This window comes from Neolamprologus multifasciatus, chromosome 3 (genome assembly GCF_963576455.1).
Source record: "Neolamprologus multifasciatus chromosome 3, fNeoMul1.2, whole genome shotgun sequence".
In the NCBI taxonomy this organism is placed as follows: Eukaryota; Metazoa; Chordata; class Actinopteri; order Cichliformes; family Cichlidae; genus Neolamprologus; species Neolamprologus multifasciatus.
In genome coordinates, this window is record NC_140441.1 from 14,641,200 (window position 1) to 14,661,059 (window position 19,860).

The following is a 19,860-nucleotide window of genomic DNA, read 5'->3' on the forward strand; positions in this document are numbered from 1 at the left end:
TCAGAAAGTGTTAAATCAACTATTTTTTTCATTTCCAGAAGAGTAATTCATTTAACACAATTCAATAAGCCAACATACATTCAGTATGTTGGCTTATTGACCCGGCTACAGAGTAACATTTCAGTGAGATATATGAACTCGTTTTAAGACACCGCATCTTGGATCTGGAGAATTTTCACTTGTTCCAGATTTTTTTACTTAGTACACTTGTTTGAAATAAGCTGTAGGTTATGGTGTCTTATTTTAAGTGTGATGAGATATTTTTGACTAGAAATTAGACAAATATACTTTGTAAGATTTTGAGTTTTTAACAGTGTAGAAACACATTATTGATGCTATTACACTAGTGTCCGTCCGATACCACTAACTGCATTGGTATGGATACTACCAACATTTGGACTCATCTGGCCAACACCTCTAGTTAGCTGCTGCTGTTTAGTGTTTGTGCAGGTTAAATTGTAGTCTTCACTGTTGAAAGGTGTACAGTTACATGTAGGAGAGGCACAGTGAGTTGGAAATATCCATGAAATGCAAAAACTAGTGTATTGTAAAATTCTAAATGTAATCTGGAAAGATCATAACTTGTGGTGTTCAATTGCAGACAACACCAGCCTATCAGAATTTACATAATACAAGTATAGAGTGCATATAGTGTACCACATGAAACTGTACTAACAGTAGTAGATAGTATTTAATAGGGGTGGGGGAAAAAATCGATACTGTGTAGTATCGTGATATTTTGTTTGCTAATAATGTATCGATACAGGGACGGCAGAAATCGATATTTTGTTACAAAAAAAGTTTTTGTGGACTCTGACTTCAGAGCATGTTGATCCTTTTTCTGAGCAAGAATCCTGACATTCCTTCACTGTCCAAATGTGTTTAACTTTTTTTTTTTTTGGCAGCAATAAACATGACAGTTTACTTATTTTAATTTAAGACATGTTTTATTTTAATTAAGTTTAAAACTTTTTTATTTAATGTAAAATTATATTTTGTTTTAATTTACTTTCAAATTCTTCAGTTGCTGAAGGGGCTGCATAGTTTTCATAAATTGCATAGTTCAGAATAGCTATAATTGTACCAGATGGTTGCATTCAGTTAAGTTGGACTAGACTGTAATACAAACAGTTTGTCAACAATAAAACTGAAATGAGAGAAAGACTGAGTGTGAGACTTTGATATTAGATAAAATGAATATTGCTAAAGTTTACCTTTATATACAGAATCTGAATATCGCAAAATATTTTAAAAAATTGCAATAATATCGTATCGTGCGTTAAGTATTGTGATAATATCGTATCGTGGGATGTATGGTGATTCCCACCTCTAGTATTTAATAATCATGTTTTAAGTTGTTTTAGCCGACTTGGTAAGAAACTCTCTAGTTCCATGATTTGCACTGATGTGCCTTGAGACAAGTCCAGATGTGCCAACAACACATAATTATTGCAGTGTACAGCTGCACATAATGTAAATTTAGCAGTTGGATTGTACATTTTCTGTCATTTCTTTGGAAAAATTCATTTTAAAAGACGCTCATTAACAGCTAATCTACCTAAACAAAAGAGAAAATGTAACACTAAAGCTACTTGTCTTTTGGCTAGGGGTAGAAAATTTGCCAATAGATAACACAGTGCTTAAGAGGTGTGATCTGTAAGCTTACGTTTTAAAGGCTGAGACAGCTAATACTGTTAGTCTCTTTGGGAAGACGGCTTCGTTATGTGATACTAATAAAAGTGGCTTGCCTTTAAGTAGTAGATTGATCACACTGGCCTGTATAAGGCACACCACCAGTAAAATGATACGATTACTGTGACTGTGGGTTTAGACAGGCTGACCTGAAATGCAGTACAGCACACTTTATGTAAGAGGGATGGAAAGAGAAGACTAGATGGCGTGAGAGTTTGTAAAGCAGTGAGGCTACAAGAGAAAAAATAAAAACGGGATGGAAGTGTTCAAGTCTCGGTTGACTCACGTTTCCTTTTTCTTTAGTAGGATGTCTTTAACTTTGTCTTTCCTGTTCATATTTTAACAGGCTGAAGTCAGCTTAATGAAAGACTCAGTTTTGGATAGATTCATCTCACTTCAAAAATCTAACTGAGCAATATCAGAGAGAAACAACCACAATGCCTTTTTTGGCGTTACTGTTGCGTCCTCTGTGTTTCTCGGGGAATTGCACAGGCATATGGGTGAGGAACGCTTGAATGCAGATCTGTGGCAGGCTGATGGATAGTTTCCTCTTTGTGAATGTGGGTGCTACAAGACAAAGCCCAGTTGATGTTTTAAAGTTTGACTGCTTGAAAGAGCTGTCAGCACTCCCGGCACCATGACAAGTTCTGGAGAGAGGAGTATATTACATAAGAGATGTCACACTGTGGATAATATGATTCTGAGCTTGTAAAAGGAGCACAAGTGTTTAAAAATAAGGAAGTTATATCTCAGGTGTTTTTTGGACATGTGAAAATGTGTCAGGCTCAGGAGAGACTCAGAGGCAGACCGTCTCTAAAGTTTCACAATTTATTTACACACAGACACCAGGTGCAGATATATACAGGTGAAGGGGTACGGGAAGAGGGTCTCCGGGGAACACAGGCACGGGGAGGGACACACGGGGCTATATACACAATCCTTCGCTGATGCTCAGGTTAGCTCGGACTCCGGCTTTAGCTCACCAAACAGCGGTCCTCAGGCTGACGTGAAATCTGGCACAGGGAGGAAGAACAGGTAAATTGTGGCACGAAAGAAACTCGTGGAAAAGCTCAGACTTGCAATGACACTGATGAGTGTTACACAATAATCCAGCGAAGAAGCATTCTCGGCTGCCGCCTTAAGAGCACGATCTGATATCCTCGTGTTGGTGTTGTTCCCAGATCATCATACTAAAGGTTGTTCCAGGATCAACATTGCAAGTGACCAATCAGAATGTTGTGATGTCATACTTTTGCGACTTCGGGAAAAACCGGCGTAAAACAAAAAACTGTACTTAAGCTGCGAGAAACCGCCTTTGTCCGCCGCCTAACCCTGACCCTGACCCTAACCCTTTAATAAACGCTAAGCAGAATTGATATTGTCCTTGCAACATTGGAATTTCATAAATGCACGAATGGGTTGGTGCGCAAAAGAATAACGTCACAATAATGTGATTGGTCACTTGCAATGTTGAACCTGGAACAACATTTTCATGATGATCTGGGAACAACACCAACACGACGATATCAGATCATCCGCCTTAAGAAGTGAGCGTGGTGATGAGACAATTGCTTGCAGGTGTCTGAGCCAGGGGCTGGAGTTGTCATGACTACGCCCCGGTAGAGTGCAGTGTGCGGGAGGAGAGAGAGAGACGCAACACAACAGAAACACTTGTAACCATACAGAGTCAGCTGAGAAGGCACAGGGTCATGACAAAATGTATGTGTTTGATACAGTAACTATAGATAAAGCTAATATACTTAAACAACCACTAAAAAGAAATATATTGAAAATGTGCTTTATTTTGTTTGTTCATTTTTTGTTCTCAGACTGTTTATTAAAACCAGGTTTTCAGCTGGAAGAAGAAGTTATAGACAATGAGCTATAGGTGCATCTATTAAAAACCTTTAATAAGTAAAAACCCTGGTGACCTTGACCTTAAGGTCAGACATCAGCTTTTCAAGGTCACCTTGACTTATTAGTCCAAAATTACCTAGAAACTATTCTTTTGATTGTTGGGTTTTTCTCTGTTGTCATACATTTTTACCTTACAATATTAAGTGCATTGAGGCAACTATTGCTGTGATTTGTTGCTATATAGATAAAATAGAATTTGAATTTAAACTGGAAAGAAATCTATATACTATCCTGCAATTTGCATTTGTTTTTGCTGCACTACAAACTCCTTAAAGTAGGTTTATAGAACAAAGAAAACAAAATTAATATATAAAACACGCAAATACAGTAAAAAAAGGCTTTTAGTGATTACTTTATGTACCTGTATCCTCACTGAGATTTAACTAGAAATCTTTTTTCTTGTTTTGTTTTTAGCATTCGGTTGATTTCTTCATAGCTGTGCAGCTATAAAAATCCACAGGTTCTGAACTCACTTCTAAGCATCATCATACAAACTTGAAGTCATCTTATCTGAGCCCATATTTAAGATAGAAATGTGAAGACTGCACTATCAGCCTTCAGAGCAACATAAATCCCGTGTTATCACCTCCCCATAACTCCATCACACAGGCAGCGATATGAAAACCTTCACAGCTTCACACACAGTAGAAAGGAAAGTGCGGCTGAATAGCTTTTCTCAGATTTGAAACTGGCTAGGACACATTTAAACAAAAACCGACGCCAACAGCCGTCATCAGAGAGTGAGCAATTGCTTGAGAACTGTTTTGATGAAAACCTAATTGTGTGAATATAAAATATTCAGTGAATCTCCAACTCCAGTTGTGCAACACAGTGTGCTCGAGGTGTCGTCCGTTTTTTTCCTACTTTAATCGTTTCCATATTTATAGGTCAGACACAGGTCAGAACAAGGAACTGAAGAGCGCACGCCCCTTCGCTTTCCGTGTAATTGCATCATTATTTAACGGAGCGAAAAACGTCAGATTTCAGAGGACGCTCCAAAGGTTTAAGCCTCCTTTGACCACCTTTATCGTATTACTATCACTTTCTCTGATCGTCCTAGAGCCAAAGACAACATGCAATACATCTCAGAAAATGGAAAACATATGTTACTGCCGTGACTTAATTTTAGGGTTAAAAACTGAAACCGGAGCTGTGCGAAGAGTATATAGCACATCAGAGACATACTTTGTGATTTGAAAAGCTTCAGCTTGCTTTGAGTTTAAAAACTCCACACTCACACTTCATGAATAATAAGCTGCTGAGACAAACCAGGGGTCTTTTTTATCTGGGGTTGCTCCTTGCTGTCAGTGCTCAGAAAACGGTTGGTCAACTGTTTTGTCTCATTTTGCAGTTTTAACTAGGAAGCCTGTTGCATGTCTGCGCTTCGGTGGATTGCTCTCTATCGACTCTCATGGTGTCAGTAATTAGTCAGTGTTTGTTCTGTGTACTTTTCTACTGAGATTAGCTATTCGTGGGGTAGGAGTAGGGTCGTATAGGTTTTCTGTTTGATGTGTGCTTTTAGAAACTGATATGGACCCTGACATGATCATGCATGTCATATTTACAGTTTTGCATTCCACAAGGAGGCTATTACAGCCAAAAAACTAGGATTTCACAGTTTTTATTACTTGAAATGACTCCTGCAAACAGCTGCAATATATTTTTATTATAATGTAAGTTTTCCCAGACAGCCTTTTAAACAACACAAGAAAACCGGTTCTTACTTTTGAATCCACTCTGGACATTCTTTCAAATGTCTCGCAGTGGTAAATAAAAAAACTTGTGTTACTGACTCACAAGGCACTGATGGATAATAAGGGTCAGCTCTTTCTTTCTAAGGGTAGTTTGTTTGAAAAATTGTTTGTATATTAATATTTAATAGAACAAATGAGCTCACAGCAGGTCCACCAGCTTTTCTCCTGCTAATCGAACTGACCGTAACACCAAAACTGTACCCTCCATAGGGGTTTTTTTGCATAAATTTGAAGGGTAGGTGATGTATGAAATTTCTTATATTTAAAAAACATGGATGCCTGTCATCTTGTCTGTGCTAGAATAGAATAGAGATTGCATTGCTGTGCGGTCACAACCTCATTCCAGCTGTCCATTTTGCATTTAAAATACACCTGACGACAGCGGGAAGAAAAAACTCCCTTTTAACAGGAAGAAACCTCCAGTGGAACCAGGCTCAGGGAGGGGCAACCATCTGCTGCTACTGGTTGGGGGTAAGGGGAGGGAGACAAGACAAAGACAGGTTGTGTAAGAGATTCGGTCATGCGCTGGCCCTGTGAAGCAGGCAGGAGAGGACCCAAGCGCAGACTCAAACACAAACGGTAAACTCAAAAGGCCGCTTTATTGCTGAACATCAGAAACTACAACACTAACTAAACTTGGAAGATACATGTAACTAAACAGGCGGGTAGGCAGAACACACAGCGGGGAATGAGGGTGATTGCGATGACGAGCATAGGAAGGCACGGACAGTAAAAAGAAGAGGGAAACAGGGCGAAGAGGAAACACCTGGGAAACACAGCTGGCACAAATTACACTGATGTAATGGGGAAGAGCAAAAAAAGAACATGACCCTCGAAGGCCGGTGTCCTGCAGGTTTTAGATCTCACCCTGGGTCAACACACCTGAATCAAATGATTAGTTCATTACCACCACCATCTGGAGAACTTCAAGACATGTTGGCTGTATCCCAATTCAGGGTCTGCAGCCTTAAAGTACGCAGCCTCAACGGTCCACAAGGGCTGCGTACTCAAAGACCGCTAAGGCCGGAAGTGTGAGGCTTGTGAAATGGGACGGTCTAGCCTCCGTCGCGCTGCCCAGGTTGCCTAGCAACCATGATACTAACAGCTGGAAACGTTTCGTACAGCTTTGTTTGACAGAAAGGAAGGAGAAAATCTTTTGTTCATTTGTTTGTTTGTTTCTACATGGGCTTTGATCATTCTCTAATTAAGCTCAGCTATTGAACGGCATATATTTTAAAGTAAAGGCTTTAAGTTAGTACAAACGTCACTAATGTCACATAACTTTGCTGACATGTGGCCAACAGTAATGTTTTAATTCTTCGTTCTTCATTATTAAACATTTGCACATAAATAAGTGACATAATATTCAGTACTTACTTAAAGTGTACTCTTCGGGCGCCCCTCATCCACTGTTTTTTTTTCGGCAAAATTATCCACACCCACCGCCGCGCTATGCATTCTGGGATATGTTGGGCCACGAAGTCTACACCGCCACGTCCTTAAAATTCAGGGAAATGAAGGACGCATTTGAGGGCCGCATTTCGAGCAGCCTTCGAATTGGGACAGCCTTCGTCGCGTCGCTGTGACGTAATCGGCCTTAAAATGCGGCCTTTAAGGCTGCAGACCCTGAATTGGGATACAGCCGTTGAGGAGGTAACTTAGCCATTTAAATCAGCTGTGTTGGATCAAGGACACATCTAAAACTTGCAGGACAGCGGCCCTCGAGGCCTGGAGTTCGAGACCCCTGATTTAGGGTGACCTGATCCAGCCTTAACTATATGCTTTATCAAAAAAGAAAGTTTTAAGTCTAAACTTTAAAGGAAAGAGGATGTCTGTCTCCTGAATCTAAACTGGGAGCTGTTTCCGGAAAAAGGGGATCTGATAGTTTAAGGCTCTGCCTCCCATTCTACGAGATGCTAAGTTTATCTGTTTGTAGTTGTGAGAAAGGTGGTGCACGGAGGCATTGTCGGCTACTTGCTATGGTCAAAACCAATGTTGGTGTTTAAGAACTGTGAAAACATCAGGATGTAAAATCACAGCATTAAGATGTTGATTCAAAAAGTTCACATGTTGAATCTTTAGTGTCTTCTTATTAAAAGTAACTGTAGTTGCAAAGAACTCAGTCCAAGCGCTTCTCTCCAGCTTTTGTTGTTGCTTTATTACAGACAGCAACCTCTTAGATCATAAATAACTGGCTTGTTAGTGACGGGCAGGAACAACTTTTCCGCCGTCGTTACTCACGTCATTAGTCCTATCACCTTTAGATATTGATTGGGTGGTGAGAGAGCCGTGACACAGAGAAACGCATTGCCGTTCCAACTGAACTGTTTGCAAGTGAGAGCACTGTGAGCATAGCAGGAAAAAATCTGTGCGCTAAGGGTGTTTTTGCAATGCTCAGTGAGCACTGTTAACACTGCACATTGTATTTGTGTAGAAAGTAGACACTGCCAGAGCAAAAACAGCTGTCAGTGGACACACACCCTAAATTGAAGTGTTTTTTTTAATTGATTTCAACAAAAGGAAGTATATGTTCAGAAAACATGTGTAAACTGTTCTGAGCAGCAGCTATATTATCCAGATGATACGGCAATATGGTCTCCATTTTGAAACACGGGGGATCAACTTGATGCCGGCTATCCCATAAATAAGCTGCGGTGCTTAGCGTCGGCCCAGATCGGGATGCAGGTCCCACGCTCCCCGTTTCACTCTAGCCCCAGCCTGGCGGGCCAGTTTAACTCACTCCAGCGGCTTTACGCGGCTAATTTATGCCCATCCCTTCCTTTCATACCCTCTTTAAAACACCACAGTGGCCGTGGGTGGGTGAAAGAGGGATGTGGAGTGTGTGTGAGGTGGTGGGCTTTGTGTAGTGGGACCCTGATGAACTTAGCCTTTGCATTCACCAGAAAGCTGCTAAAACATATGCGTGCTAATGGGAAAAGCTTGATGGTGAGAGCACATGAACACGGCTTCAGGAAGTAGTAAATGTCACTGCTGATTCTTAATTACGTGCTCGAGTCCTCTCAGCGCTGTGGTGTGCATGTGGAGTTTTTAGAGGCTTTCTCAGGTGGGATCAGAATGTGGCTTATTCAATATGTCACCATAAACAGCACAGTAAATTGTTAGAAAATATTGAGAGCTGAGCACAGCGGTGGTTTGTTTTAGAGGAAAGAAAGTGCGTCTTTGCTTATTGTACCCTTATATCAAGACATACTTTTTTTTATCGATCCAATTCTTGATTGATTTATTTATTAAACTGACGCACTTTTGTTTTGTCTTCCTCTCTTTACCCCAAACTGGTCGCGGCAGATGGCCCCGCCCCTCCCTGAGCCTGGTTCTGCTGGAGGTTTCTTCCTGTTAAAAGGGAGTTTTTCCTTCCCACACATGGCGACAGTGGGTATCGTATGACGCCTTTTGTATGGGTGGCTTTGGGTGGCTGTAGCTCAGGTGGCAGAGCAGGTCAGCCACTAATCAGAAGGTCAGTGGTTCGATCCCAGGCTGCCTCCTGGCTGCATGCCAAATATCCTTGGGCAAGATACTAACCCCATATTTGCCTACTGGTGGTGGTCAGAGGGCCCGGTGGCGCCTGTGTCCGGCAGCCTCGCCTCTGTCAGTGCGCCCCAGGGCAGCTGTGGCTACAATGTAGCTTGCCATCCCCAGTGTGTGAATGGGTGAATGACTGAATGTAGTGTAAAGCGCTTTGGGGTCCTTAAGGACTAGAAAAGCGCTATACAAATGCAGGCCATTTACCATGTGTTTGCTTACAAAGGGTTGCCTGATTGTTGGGCTTTTCTCTGTTTTCATGTAGAGTCTTTACCTCACAAAATAAACGGCTTAAGTTGACTTTTATATGCTATTTAAATGGCATTAAAAATTTAATTTAATTTATATACGTCATTGTTGACTTGTCCATGTGACCATTTAATTTATAGTCGCCTGATTTCTCGTCCCTGGAGAATAAAGCTAACCCCAAATTTCTGTTTTTTGGTGAATTTTATGAAAACTTTCTTTGTTGATCTGGCAAATCGAGCAAGTATTTGAATTTGTCCAATGCTAGAGTTTGTAGAATGAAAAATAACAGCATTCCCGTCATGCTCTCGTTATATCTGTTTTTTTCATTAATTTTATTCATAGTTTTGTCCCTCTTAACCTTGTTGATTATATGGGGGTTTTTTGGACTGATTTAATAGCTAATGTCAAATAAATTCACCCGTAAGCTATTGTAAGCAATCCAATCTCACGGGTTGTTCTGGGGCAATGCAACTCTACAAGACCTGAGCTCTCATGTGCCTGCTATTCTGAAAAACAAATCATTTTTGCTTTCATGCATACTCCAAAAAGCTGTGGCCCCAAAATCGAGACAGAACAAATGTCTTCCCCTGCAGAGCTGCGGGGAGTTCACCGAGAAGATGTACTCTAAGCCAGAAGAGATTGGCCCATCGGAGGACGAGCTGGCGTTCGTCTTTCCCTCGAGCGCATTATTTATCCCGTGCCTTTGCATGCTGCACTGTTCTTCCTCCCACCTGAGCCATGATACAGTAATCTCAATAGGTGTGTTTATGGCTCTGTAAATCTATCATCTTCACATTACCACCAAACACTGAAACCAGCTCGCTCGCAAGGCTCAACGATCCAGCTGACCGCTCCTCTGGATGGAGTATTAAATAATAATCAATCACGATTAAGGAACGATGAGAGGAAAAGCTTGACTCATGTGGAATGTGTGGATGTGGAAGCAGTGAAAGCTAAAGCTTAGGTGACAATGTTGGAAAAAAAGAGATATTTAGGGAGTCACATGTCTTAGCTGTAACGCTGCTTACTTTCGTTTCAGCTCCCATCTGGCTTTAATTGGATTTAGATGATTGTCAAGGAATTACATCTTTATTTTAATCCTCTGGTTTTGGTGGGATGGGGAAGTGTGGTTGACTTTCAGCTGCAAGTCGTAAAATCCTTGTCCTGGTAAAACATTTTATACCGTGGCTCAGAAAGCTTTTTAAACAATGGCTTTCGTATAAATCATGCCTGGTGCACATACGTCGTCTGTGAGGGTGGTGGGAGGCTACCATTTATATCCCGCCTGAACCATTAAAGTCTTCTCGTGGGAGCTGAGGGTTTGGGCTTTCGAGGGGTCCTCGATGTGAGTCTCTCGTTAACTTTAGCTTCGTTTGTCTCTCTTCCTCAGGACGCTGGGACTGTTAAGTAATGTCATCGCATCATAATATTGTAATCTTTTAATTTGACTCTTTATTCTGCAGCAGAGGAGCGGTATCAGTTAAACATCTGCTGCTTGGAAAGTCAACATAGTGACCCTTTACAAGACCTCAAACACATTCAGCATGAGAGAGCTTTTCTAGTCGTTTCACCAGACAGCGAGTGATGATAGAAGCGGTGTTTTCAAATGTATGGGGTTGGCTGAGTTCCCATCACATTAAAAAGTAAAAACAACAACAAAGTTAACTTTAACATCATTCTATACTAGTAATGATGAACAGCTCATTTTGCTGACAATACATGCTGTATTGTCAGCTGTTTATCACAGAGACATCATTAGGGGTTCTCAAGTGTTGTGCAACCAGGCGAAACCCTGCTCATAATCCCAGCACTGCACACTGAGAGAGAATCGAGCGATTTTCTGACAGATGGTGGTGATTTATCACAATCAAATGAGAGATTCTATCTGCCTAAAGACAACACGGCATGGGTGGAAGCAGCGGCCATAAAATGGGTTTTTTATTAGCATACAACTGAATGTTGTTCTCCTCGCGCCTGTGCAGGTTCTCTCAGGGTACTCTGGCTTCCTCCCACGTTCCAAAAACATGTTAGGATAATAGGTGAGGAAGGATGGATGGATGGATGGATGGGTGGGTGGATCTGTAACTACATTTCCTTCATCTTTACTTTTTTCACTTCTTAATGATATCGTTTGGGGTGAGAAAGAAATATTAACCAGTGTGTTTGTGGTATTTCAAAGCTTAACAACTTCATGTAATCTTTAATTGAGGGCTTTAGATTATTTTTAATTAGATTGAAAACATCACATGAACAGTAGTGTTATGGGCATTTTTTTTTAAAGAGGACTCAAATATAGACACAAAAAGCAGGAATACTGAGAAAAAGATAAGCTTGAGTACAAAGGTGATTAAACTTGCATAAATTACAGGAAAACGCAAGCGACAAAGGGCAAAACATTAAAACGACGGCAGGACCACAAGGAGAACTGGTGAGTCAGCAAGTAAGTAAATGGTAAATGGCCTGTATTTATATAGCGCTTTACATATCCAGTCATCCACCCATTCACACACTGGTGATGGCAAGCTACATTGTAGCCACAGCCACCCTGGGGCGCACTGACAGAGGAAAGGCTGCCGGACACTGGCGCCACCAGGCCCTCTGACCACCACCAGTAGGCAACGGGTGAAGTGTCTTGCCCAAGGACACAACGACCGAGACTGTCCAAGCCAGGACTCGAACCGGCAACCTTCCGATTACAAGGCGAACTCCCAACTCTTGAGCCACGATCGCCCTGTGTAAGTGTAAAGTAACAGCTAAAAAAAGGAAAACGGAAGATGACAAAAACTAACACAGAATCCAACTGGTGAAAACCAGTGAGGGTCGGGAAGATGATTAGAAGCGATTGAAGGTAAATGAACAGGGACTTTTGGTTGTTGCTGTCAGACAAGCTGGTCTGAGTGTATCAGAAGCTGCTGATCTGCTGGGATTTTCCCACACAGCCGTCGCTTGGATTTACAGAGAAAATGCGAAGTGAGTTCCAGTTCTCTTGATGAAAGATGCCTTGTTGATGTCAGAGGTCAGAAGAGAATGGCCCAACTGCCCCGAGGTGATAGAAAGGCAACAGTAACTAATAGCTACTGGTTACAAGCAGGGTATGCAGAAGAGCATCTCTGAACATGGAAGATGTCAAAACTTGAAGCAGAAGGGCTACAGCACCAGCCACCACTCCTATCAGCTAAACATCAAGTATTGATCCATCCTGCTTTCTATGGGCGGTTCTGGCTGGTGGCGTAATGATGTGAGGGATATTTTCTTGATACACTTTGGGACCCTTATTACCAACTGAGCATTATTTACACACCACAGCCTACCTGAATATTGTTAGTAACCATTCCCATCCCTCTATGACCACGGTGTCACCTCCAGCTGGTTTTGTGAACATGACAGTGAGTTCAATGTACTCAAATGGCCTCTACAGTCACCACATTTGATTCCAATAGAGCACCTTTGGGATGTGGTAGATTTGAAGATTCACATCATGGATGTGCAGCCGACAAATCTGCAGCAATTGCGTGATGCTGTCATGTCAATATGGACCAAAATCTTTGAGTAATGTTTCCAGCACTTTGTTGAATCGATGACTTCAGTCAGGAAAACTTGGGTGAACTTTAATAGGACTTTTACCATCATGTGAATGCGCTCACTTTAGGTTTTAACTGCAAAATAAAAGGGGATCTAAATTAGCTGTTGGCTTGTTTACAGTCAGTCTTCCCGTTTCTGGCTCTGTGAGATTGTTGTTGTGATTCAACCTTGTTCCCATATGTCAGCAATTACTTTGGGGCAGCCAATGTTATCCTAACCCATTCTTTCATATTAAAGCAGAATCATCTTTTAAGACAGTGGAGCATTTGTCTGTGGACAGTCATTTCCCCTAATCCTCAAAACCTCCTGCATGCTTCTCTCATGCAACCTAATATCCGAGCCTGCCCTTGTGTAAAATAACAATGCGCTCTATCGTTTTTCTCACCTCATCATCTTCATGGATTGTTGTTTAAATTGTCAGGAGACACCTTCGGCAATGTTGTGGTAGGGAGCCGTCTCCAAGCTCGTGTCAATCAAAACCGTTAATTTCCTCCTCGGGTGTTTGGTTTTAAGCTCCAGGCACATCATTGATGCCACAGTTTATTTTCTGTAGTCACACATTGGCAAATACGAGAAGGATTTCTTCTAAAAGTAAATATCAGAGGGTTATGGATTGAGAATGCATGGGCCGCATCAGCCTGTGAACATGTCAAAGTCCACGTCCTTCCCTGCTGGCACCACAGACTACACCAGTGTGTGTGCGTTAAGATAATTCCCCAATTCATGGAACATGCTCAACCTACCAAATCAAACAAGCTAAGGCCGATTCTGTCAGCAGTGACTTTGGACTTCGAGACAGGTTTGCTTTGTAGAGCTGACATATAAAAAAGTGTGTATGTGTGCCGCGTTAAGTGAGACGTCTGCTCCGATGTTGTGATTAGGGTGGCTGACTATTTGCTCTGGAGTGCAGCACATTCCTCTCAGCCTTAATTGATACCAATTATGCGGCTTTTGATTTGGTGTTTGATTGGGAAGAAGATGTGAGGCCTTGATTCGAAGGGCACAGAGTTTTTATTGTGTTTGGAACCTCGGGGTTGGATGCCTGAATGATAGCCTGCTACCTTGTGAGTAACATCAAGGAATGCCAGCGGGTCATTTTGCCTGTGCTATTTTTAATGTTGGGTTTCAGATTTTTGGTTTTTTTGCGTCCTGCCATCGCAAAAGGAAGCTGGAAAGCCACTCAGTGTATGAGTATATTCCCCCTGTGCCAAAGGGTTGTCCATCTTACTGGGTGTTTTTTTTTTCCTCTTTAAATAACTACAGGATTTGTCCCTCCAGGGGACACCTGGCTTGTCCCCCACCTCCACGGTGTAAATGTTCTCTAGCTTAAACTGCCAGATGTTATAAAAGGCTCCATTGAAGTAAACCTTTAGCTCATAAAAAAGGGGGTTGTAGGCGGGTGGCTGAAAAGTCTATCCTGATAGCTTCAGTGACCAAACTATGTCATCTGATTTAACATGGGGGCTCACATATGTAACTCTTTGGGAAAAATAAAGCGATTTGGAGCCAAAGGTGAAGTATGGCAGTGCCAAATGTGTCTCTGCTTTGCTCAGATGTGTAATTGAAGTCACCAGTTCTGCCCAAGCAGGCTGGAAATAAAAGGTTAATTCTAAAGATGTCACAGTATGACTGAGAGTTTCTGACATTTCCAACACAGAGTGAGGGAAAACGACAGAGAGGGAAAAAACCCATCCAAAGCTTAAAGGAAAGAGGAAGCAGTGGCATGAGTGAGACGGAAACTTGAGATATTAGGAAAAGAAATGGAAAAGAAGAAAATTGGTTTACAGTTGTCTGTCTGCCATTATTCCTTCTCTCTGACAGTCTGACCCACAACACACACACACACACACAAACATGCAAAGCTGTGAAGCTGCTGCTGGCCCAGCTTCTTGTTTGTACTAACACTGTCATCTGAAGCCCATTTATTGATTGGCTAATGTGCCAGACCTGAGGGCTCACGGTGCTTGGATCAACCCCACCGCCCTCCCGATTACTTCCTCCAACTTTCATGCAGCGCACGCTCTAAAACGGACACACACGCACACACATTCACCCACGCTCTCCCTGCCCCCTCTCCCTCCCTCCGCTTCCCCAAGATACTCTTGAGAAAGAACGGGAGCAAGTCAGACAGGAGACGGCAGGCAGGGAGGCAGACACAGCACGCAGAGTGACCCACGGAGGAGGCCGTCACGCATCGGACCCAGACACACACGCAAAAATACTCACGAGCAGATCTGGAGGGACTGGGTCTCACACGCGCACACACACACACACTTTGAAAAAGGCATGGAACAAGACTTTTCATCCTGCATGCTGTTGATGACAGCTCTTCTACTTCTGGTACTGTGATTTTTACCCTGTTATCTCAATTGCATTTTAAAGTTTTTATTTTGTCTTTGGTTATTAATGTCCTCTAAAAGCATTTGAGTGTTTATGCTTGCGTGTGTGTGTATTTTGAAGTAAGCAGTGCACTCTCCACATCCTGGAGTCTTCTCAACAGTAGCTTTACCAGGTCAGCTACAGCAGCCCTGCAGCATCGTCTTATTATATTATTAAAGTCTTCCATGCCTGCACTGTGTTTTTTAACCTAAGCCATGAAAAAAGGACTTGTGCATGTGGAGGTCAGCGAGCTGCAGGCTCACTGTTACATTACAGTGCCTTCCTCACAGCGTGACCGTGAGTACAGTACTGTGCCGTGCTGCGCAGTGCTGGCCACATGACAAGGGATTTAGCAGATGTGCAAATATCATGTGTCTTTGCCAACTGCAAAGGCCGTCGTATTGACACAGTCTGCAAAAGAAGGCACCAGAGTCGGGTTTCTTTTTCCCCTTTTTCAGGAGTTTTCCATCTTTGGGGAAAGTGTTTTTAGTCTCAGCTGCTGACAGGTGACTTAAATAGAATCCGTCCATCAGAATAACGTGGAGTTAAGTGATCTTTAATCATGTGCTCATTTCCGCTTTTTTTACCTTGTGGAAAAACAAAGGCCTTGCGGTTGTCACCCTCGTGTATTTGCTCTGTTTTTTTTCACAGTATGAGCACCAGTGAGCAAATAATAGTTTGTGTTTGCAAAGGTGCTTTTTCAAAGAGTTTTAAGCAGCATTATGAGTCAGTTATGGGTGCATGAACGCTCAAATAAAATAAGAAGCGTGATAGATCATAGCAGAAGCGGTGGGATGTGTAGTGATGGAGGGTTAAGGAAGAGTAGATATCTGAGCCTTTTGATTATTGGCTCCAAATCCCAGCAGGACAGCCGTCCAGCTAGCGGAGCCTTGTCTTCCTCTGCTTTCATTGAGAACAATAGCAGCGCAGCGAGCCAAACAACCTCTTCATCTCCATCCCTTCATCCTTCATCTACTTCCACTCCTCTTTCTTCGCAAGCCTCTCTGCGCCTCGAGCACTCTTGGCTTTGCAACACACAGCCTCAGTCGTAATTGAGTGCAAAATTCACTGATTGCTTTTCAAAGGAGAATTAAGGTGGTGCACTAACCGGCTGCCCAGAGCGCAGCCTGTGTTTATTTACCGGGATCCAAACATTGAAATAGTTGGCCCGTGCAGAAAGTAGCGCCGCTGCCGATATGTTTGGCTGTATGCTCCGCTGGCTGTGTTTAGGCTTTGCCATTCCTCTCTGCTGTTCCTCAGGCGTCATCAGCACTGACAGCCATTTATATCAGTCCCCACGCACTTTTAATAACGTGAGCCCGCCATCCCCTCTCACGACTCTACAGCATGGGTGTTTTCCTCCCATGACCCAAGGAAAATAATCCGAGCCCTATTATTGCATTGTTACTGTTTTTCTTTGCAAGATCCATTCATCTCTGTATTTGAAGTGCACTGCCATGCTGTTCGAGGGAGGGAAAAGGGGGTAAAGAGGTCAGCATGAATTGGCTTTCCCCTACAAAACCTTTCTATCTTAAAGCATTCTACTTCAAACGCAAGCCTGGATCTTCACTGTAAACTGCCCAGTAGGTGCAAATTCATTTTCTGAACACACCACGCCCATAATGTTCAGCGCGGTTCTGGGTAAATGAGCTTGTTTAGGGCTCACATTTCATGCCTAATCTGCAAGAGCTGGAAATTTGAAATCACTGTCAGAAACTCTGTTGGATGTGCAGACACAAACTGCTGCCTCACGGTGTAAAAGTCCCTATTGTGCGACGCTGTCCAGAGCACACAATAGCAGCATTTCTGCAATGTTAGGAAAAGAAGTCTTTCATGGTCCAGCAGCATTATGAAGACTGAGTGGTTTAAAAAAATGATAATTTTTCTCTTGTATTCATCTGCTCCCATTGAACACCCCCAAACCCCCCTCGGAAGATTGGCAGGTTACTTTATTGACTGTGTTTGCGCTTCGGTCTACTGAGCCACATTCCTGTTGCCACAGGAGGTGGATGATTTGTCCCAGTGTTGGTTCCAAGTTCCAAGTCTTTTTTTTTTTTTTTTACTTTTCCAAGTTGTCATCCATTAAACAGGTACAGGACCAGTTTTTTCCTTTACCTCAGTCTCACTGGCAGGTTTTAAGTAGAATACCTTCATTGAGTCCTTGTTCTAGATAGCAAAAACAATCTGTTTCCCTTTTCACCTAATCTGAGCCCGGTATTCAGAAAATGCAGCTCTCTATTGCTTCATTCAGTCAGCTCTGGAAAGGGCTTTGAGAAAAGTGAAGCTTGACTTAAACACAACAATAGATATTACCATATTGCCTGACAGCAGTGGCATTATAAATAAACCTTTCCCTACGAGCACGGCGAGTTAGTCCACTCGGAAAATACCAGACTTTATGAGGTAAACAGGAGCTGAGATAGCGAGGATCTTAATTTTTTTTGGCTGTCACCCTACATCCGAGACGCACACTGTCCTTGTAGTTGTAAAATTTAGCTTCTCATAATATTGATTTTGGGTGCCGCAGTAATATTCCCGTCTCCGCTGCCAAATACAGCACAATGCAATTAACAGAGAGAGGCACACGAGTGTGGCCCGAGCCTTAAGCAAGGACTAATATTTCAAACTTTAATGCATGACTCAGACATTTTAAATATGCAAAAGGGCCAGAAGTCAAGAATTCGTGATTACTTCCTCTTACTGCCTCTATTTTCCTGTCATGTGCACTTTTATTGTAGTTTTTAGGTTTTTTAAGCTCCTCAATTTAAGGAATGGCTGCAGGAAGCCACAACTCACTTGGCTAAAGAGCTGCTTTCTGTAATGATGGGAGATCTATGCTAAGTCATAAGGTCAAAGAGTCCAATATAAAGATGACAGTGAGCTTCAGTGATCAGTTTATTTTATCTCAGCTTCTGTAGAGCTGATGAAGGTTGATAACAGCAGACGCCTGTTATCAGAGTGTCCAAAACACTGCATATTAACGTCTCTTCTTCTGGTGTGTAGAGCTCGCGTACGGCCCGATCAGAAGAGGACAGAGACACGCTTTGGGACGCCTGGGGTTCCTGGAGTGAATGCTCTCGTACATGTGGCGGAGGAGCCTCCTACTCCCTCAGACGATGCCTCAGTTCCAAGTAAGACCCAAAAGCCTCACAGAGGTAACCTGTGAGAGAACATGCAACAGTGTCGGGAGAGCTGGTCTGGTTCTCTTCATAGAGTAAAATTAACATTTGCAAGGCTAACGTCTCCTGCAACATCAGACTTTTCAGAAGGAGAAGCCGCACACGTAAAAATATTGATGATGGAGAAACAAAGATTAGAGATTGCTCACATTCTTGGAGACATTACTAGAAGTTAACATACTAAACTGAGATGGTTAACATGGCTCTTTAAGCTTTTCCTTATTTCTGTCATATAGGTAAATATTATAGTTGTGGGTGGGTGTTAATTAATGGGGTCAGTGTATTTACTACTTCATATTAGCCAAAAGTTCAACTTAAGACTCCTCTAGAAGCTCAATTTCAGGTGTTTTTTCCTAATAATGGCTCTTGCTGACATCAGAGAGAGCGGATATCCTAATATGGTCATCTAATTTGTAAGAGGCAGCCAAGCAGCCAAAAACCTCTTAAAGGGAGAGAAGCTAAAAATAAGAGGATTATTTTATTTTTACAATCCTTTGGGCAGCATTTACACTGTACTGATATCAGGTCTAAAAATCTCAGATGCAGAAAAAAATTCCAGAAAAAACAATCATTATGAGAAGCAGGGGCATAAAGAGCCTTTTTAAAACAAAAAACAGTGGCCTGATATAACTGTTGGGTTTATAGCGCAGTCATTAAACGATGACTACATCACAGCAGGAGAGCATTTGCTGTAAATTGAAAGTTAGAACCTCAGTGACCCTCAGAAAAATGGAAACATCCCACCGGCAATTTGTTAGCGTGTGTTCAAACGTGATCTGAGCTAATCCCCTCTTCTAAAGTAGAAAGTCCTGACTGAAGTTGGACGGATTTCCATCAAAATGCAACATCATTGCTTTTAGGTTTAGGCGGGGGTTTTAATAGTGTGAGTAAATCCCACAAATCAAATCCTCCATTCCCTTGGGTTGTAAGTGGAGTGCTCAAAATACACATGACTGTTAAATATCCCTGAGTGGATCCACTATGGACCCGTCTAGACAGCCATGTGAGCCAAAATCTTGAATTCATCATTGACATTTGGAATCTGAATTTCAGTAATGACCCCAACATGTTTCCTCACACATCAGAGCAGAACAATCAGTGACTCTAGCGAAACTACATGCCGCTTTTAATAAGTGTTTTATGTGACAGAATTTGGGCTGTGCAAACACGGAGTCCCGTATTGGTTGGATTCCCACTGCTCATCATCTCAGGCTTATATCAGGAACCTCTTAATCCTTGTGCCAGAGTCACCTGGTCGGTTAGGTTTCAAGCTAACCCACAGTGCTCCAAGATTAAAGCTCAGGGACCGAGTGCATTGGGTAAAGTGGTCAATTATAAACAAATTTAAGGAACAAGTGGGAAAAAATGGACATAAGAAGGGAGACGGTACATTTTCCTTAGAAATGTTGTCACATTTATAGGCTGGGAAAAGCTGCAGGGTGACTTCACTTGCATTCCTCTGTTTTACAGTTCCCAGAATATACTGCAGCTCAACTCAAGGTAACCAGTGACGTTTGCTGCTGGCTGCAGAGGTAGCACCCCTAGTGACAGGACTAGTCACTCAGATC

The 19,860-nt window shown here is 42.3% G+C and overlaps 1 protein-coding gene across 2 annotated transcripts in view; it reads left to right on the forward strand.

Annotated features, from left to right (window-relative positions):
• LOC146521751 (ADAMTS-like protein 1) overlaps positions 1-19,860 on the forward strand; it is a 108,260-nt gene that overhangs the window by 56,915 nt on the left and 31,485 nt on the right. The window contains exons 1-2 of one of the 2 annotated variants that reach the window (XM_085144431.1): positions 8,756-15,074; positions 18,117-18,244. In XM_085144431.1, the coding sequence (XP_085000557.1) occupies positions 15,021-15,074; positions 18,117-18,244 (182 nt within the window). In that variant the 5' untranslated portion in view covers positions 8,756-15,020. Of the gene's footprint in view, positions 1-8,755; positions 15,075-18,116; positions 18,245-19,860 lie in introns of those variants that run through there. The other variant, XM_085144422.1, reaches the window with a different exon arrangement.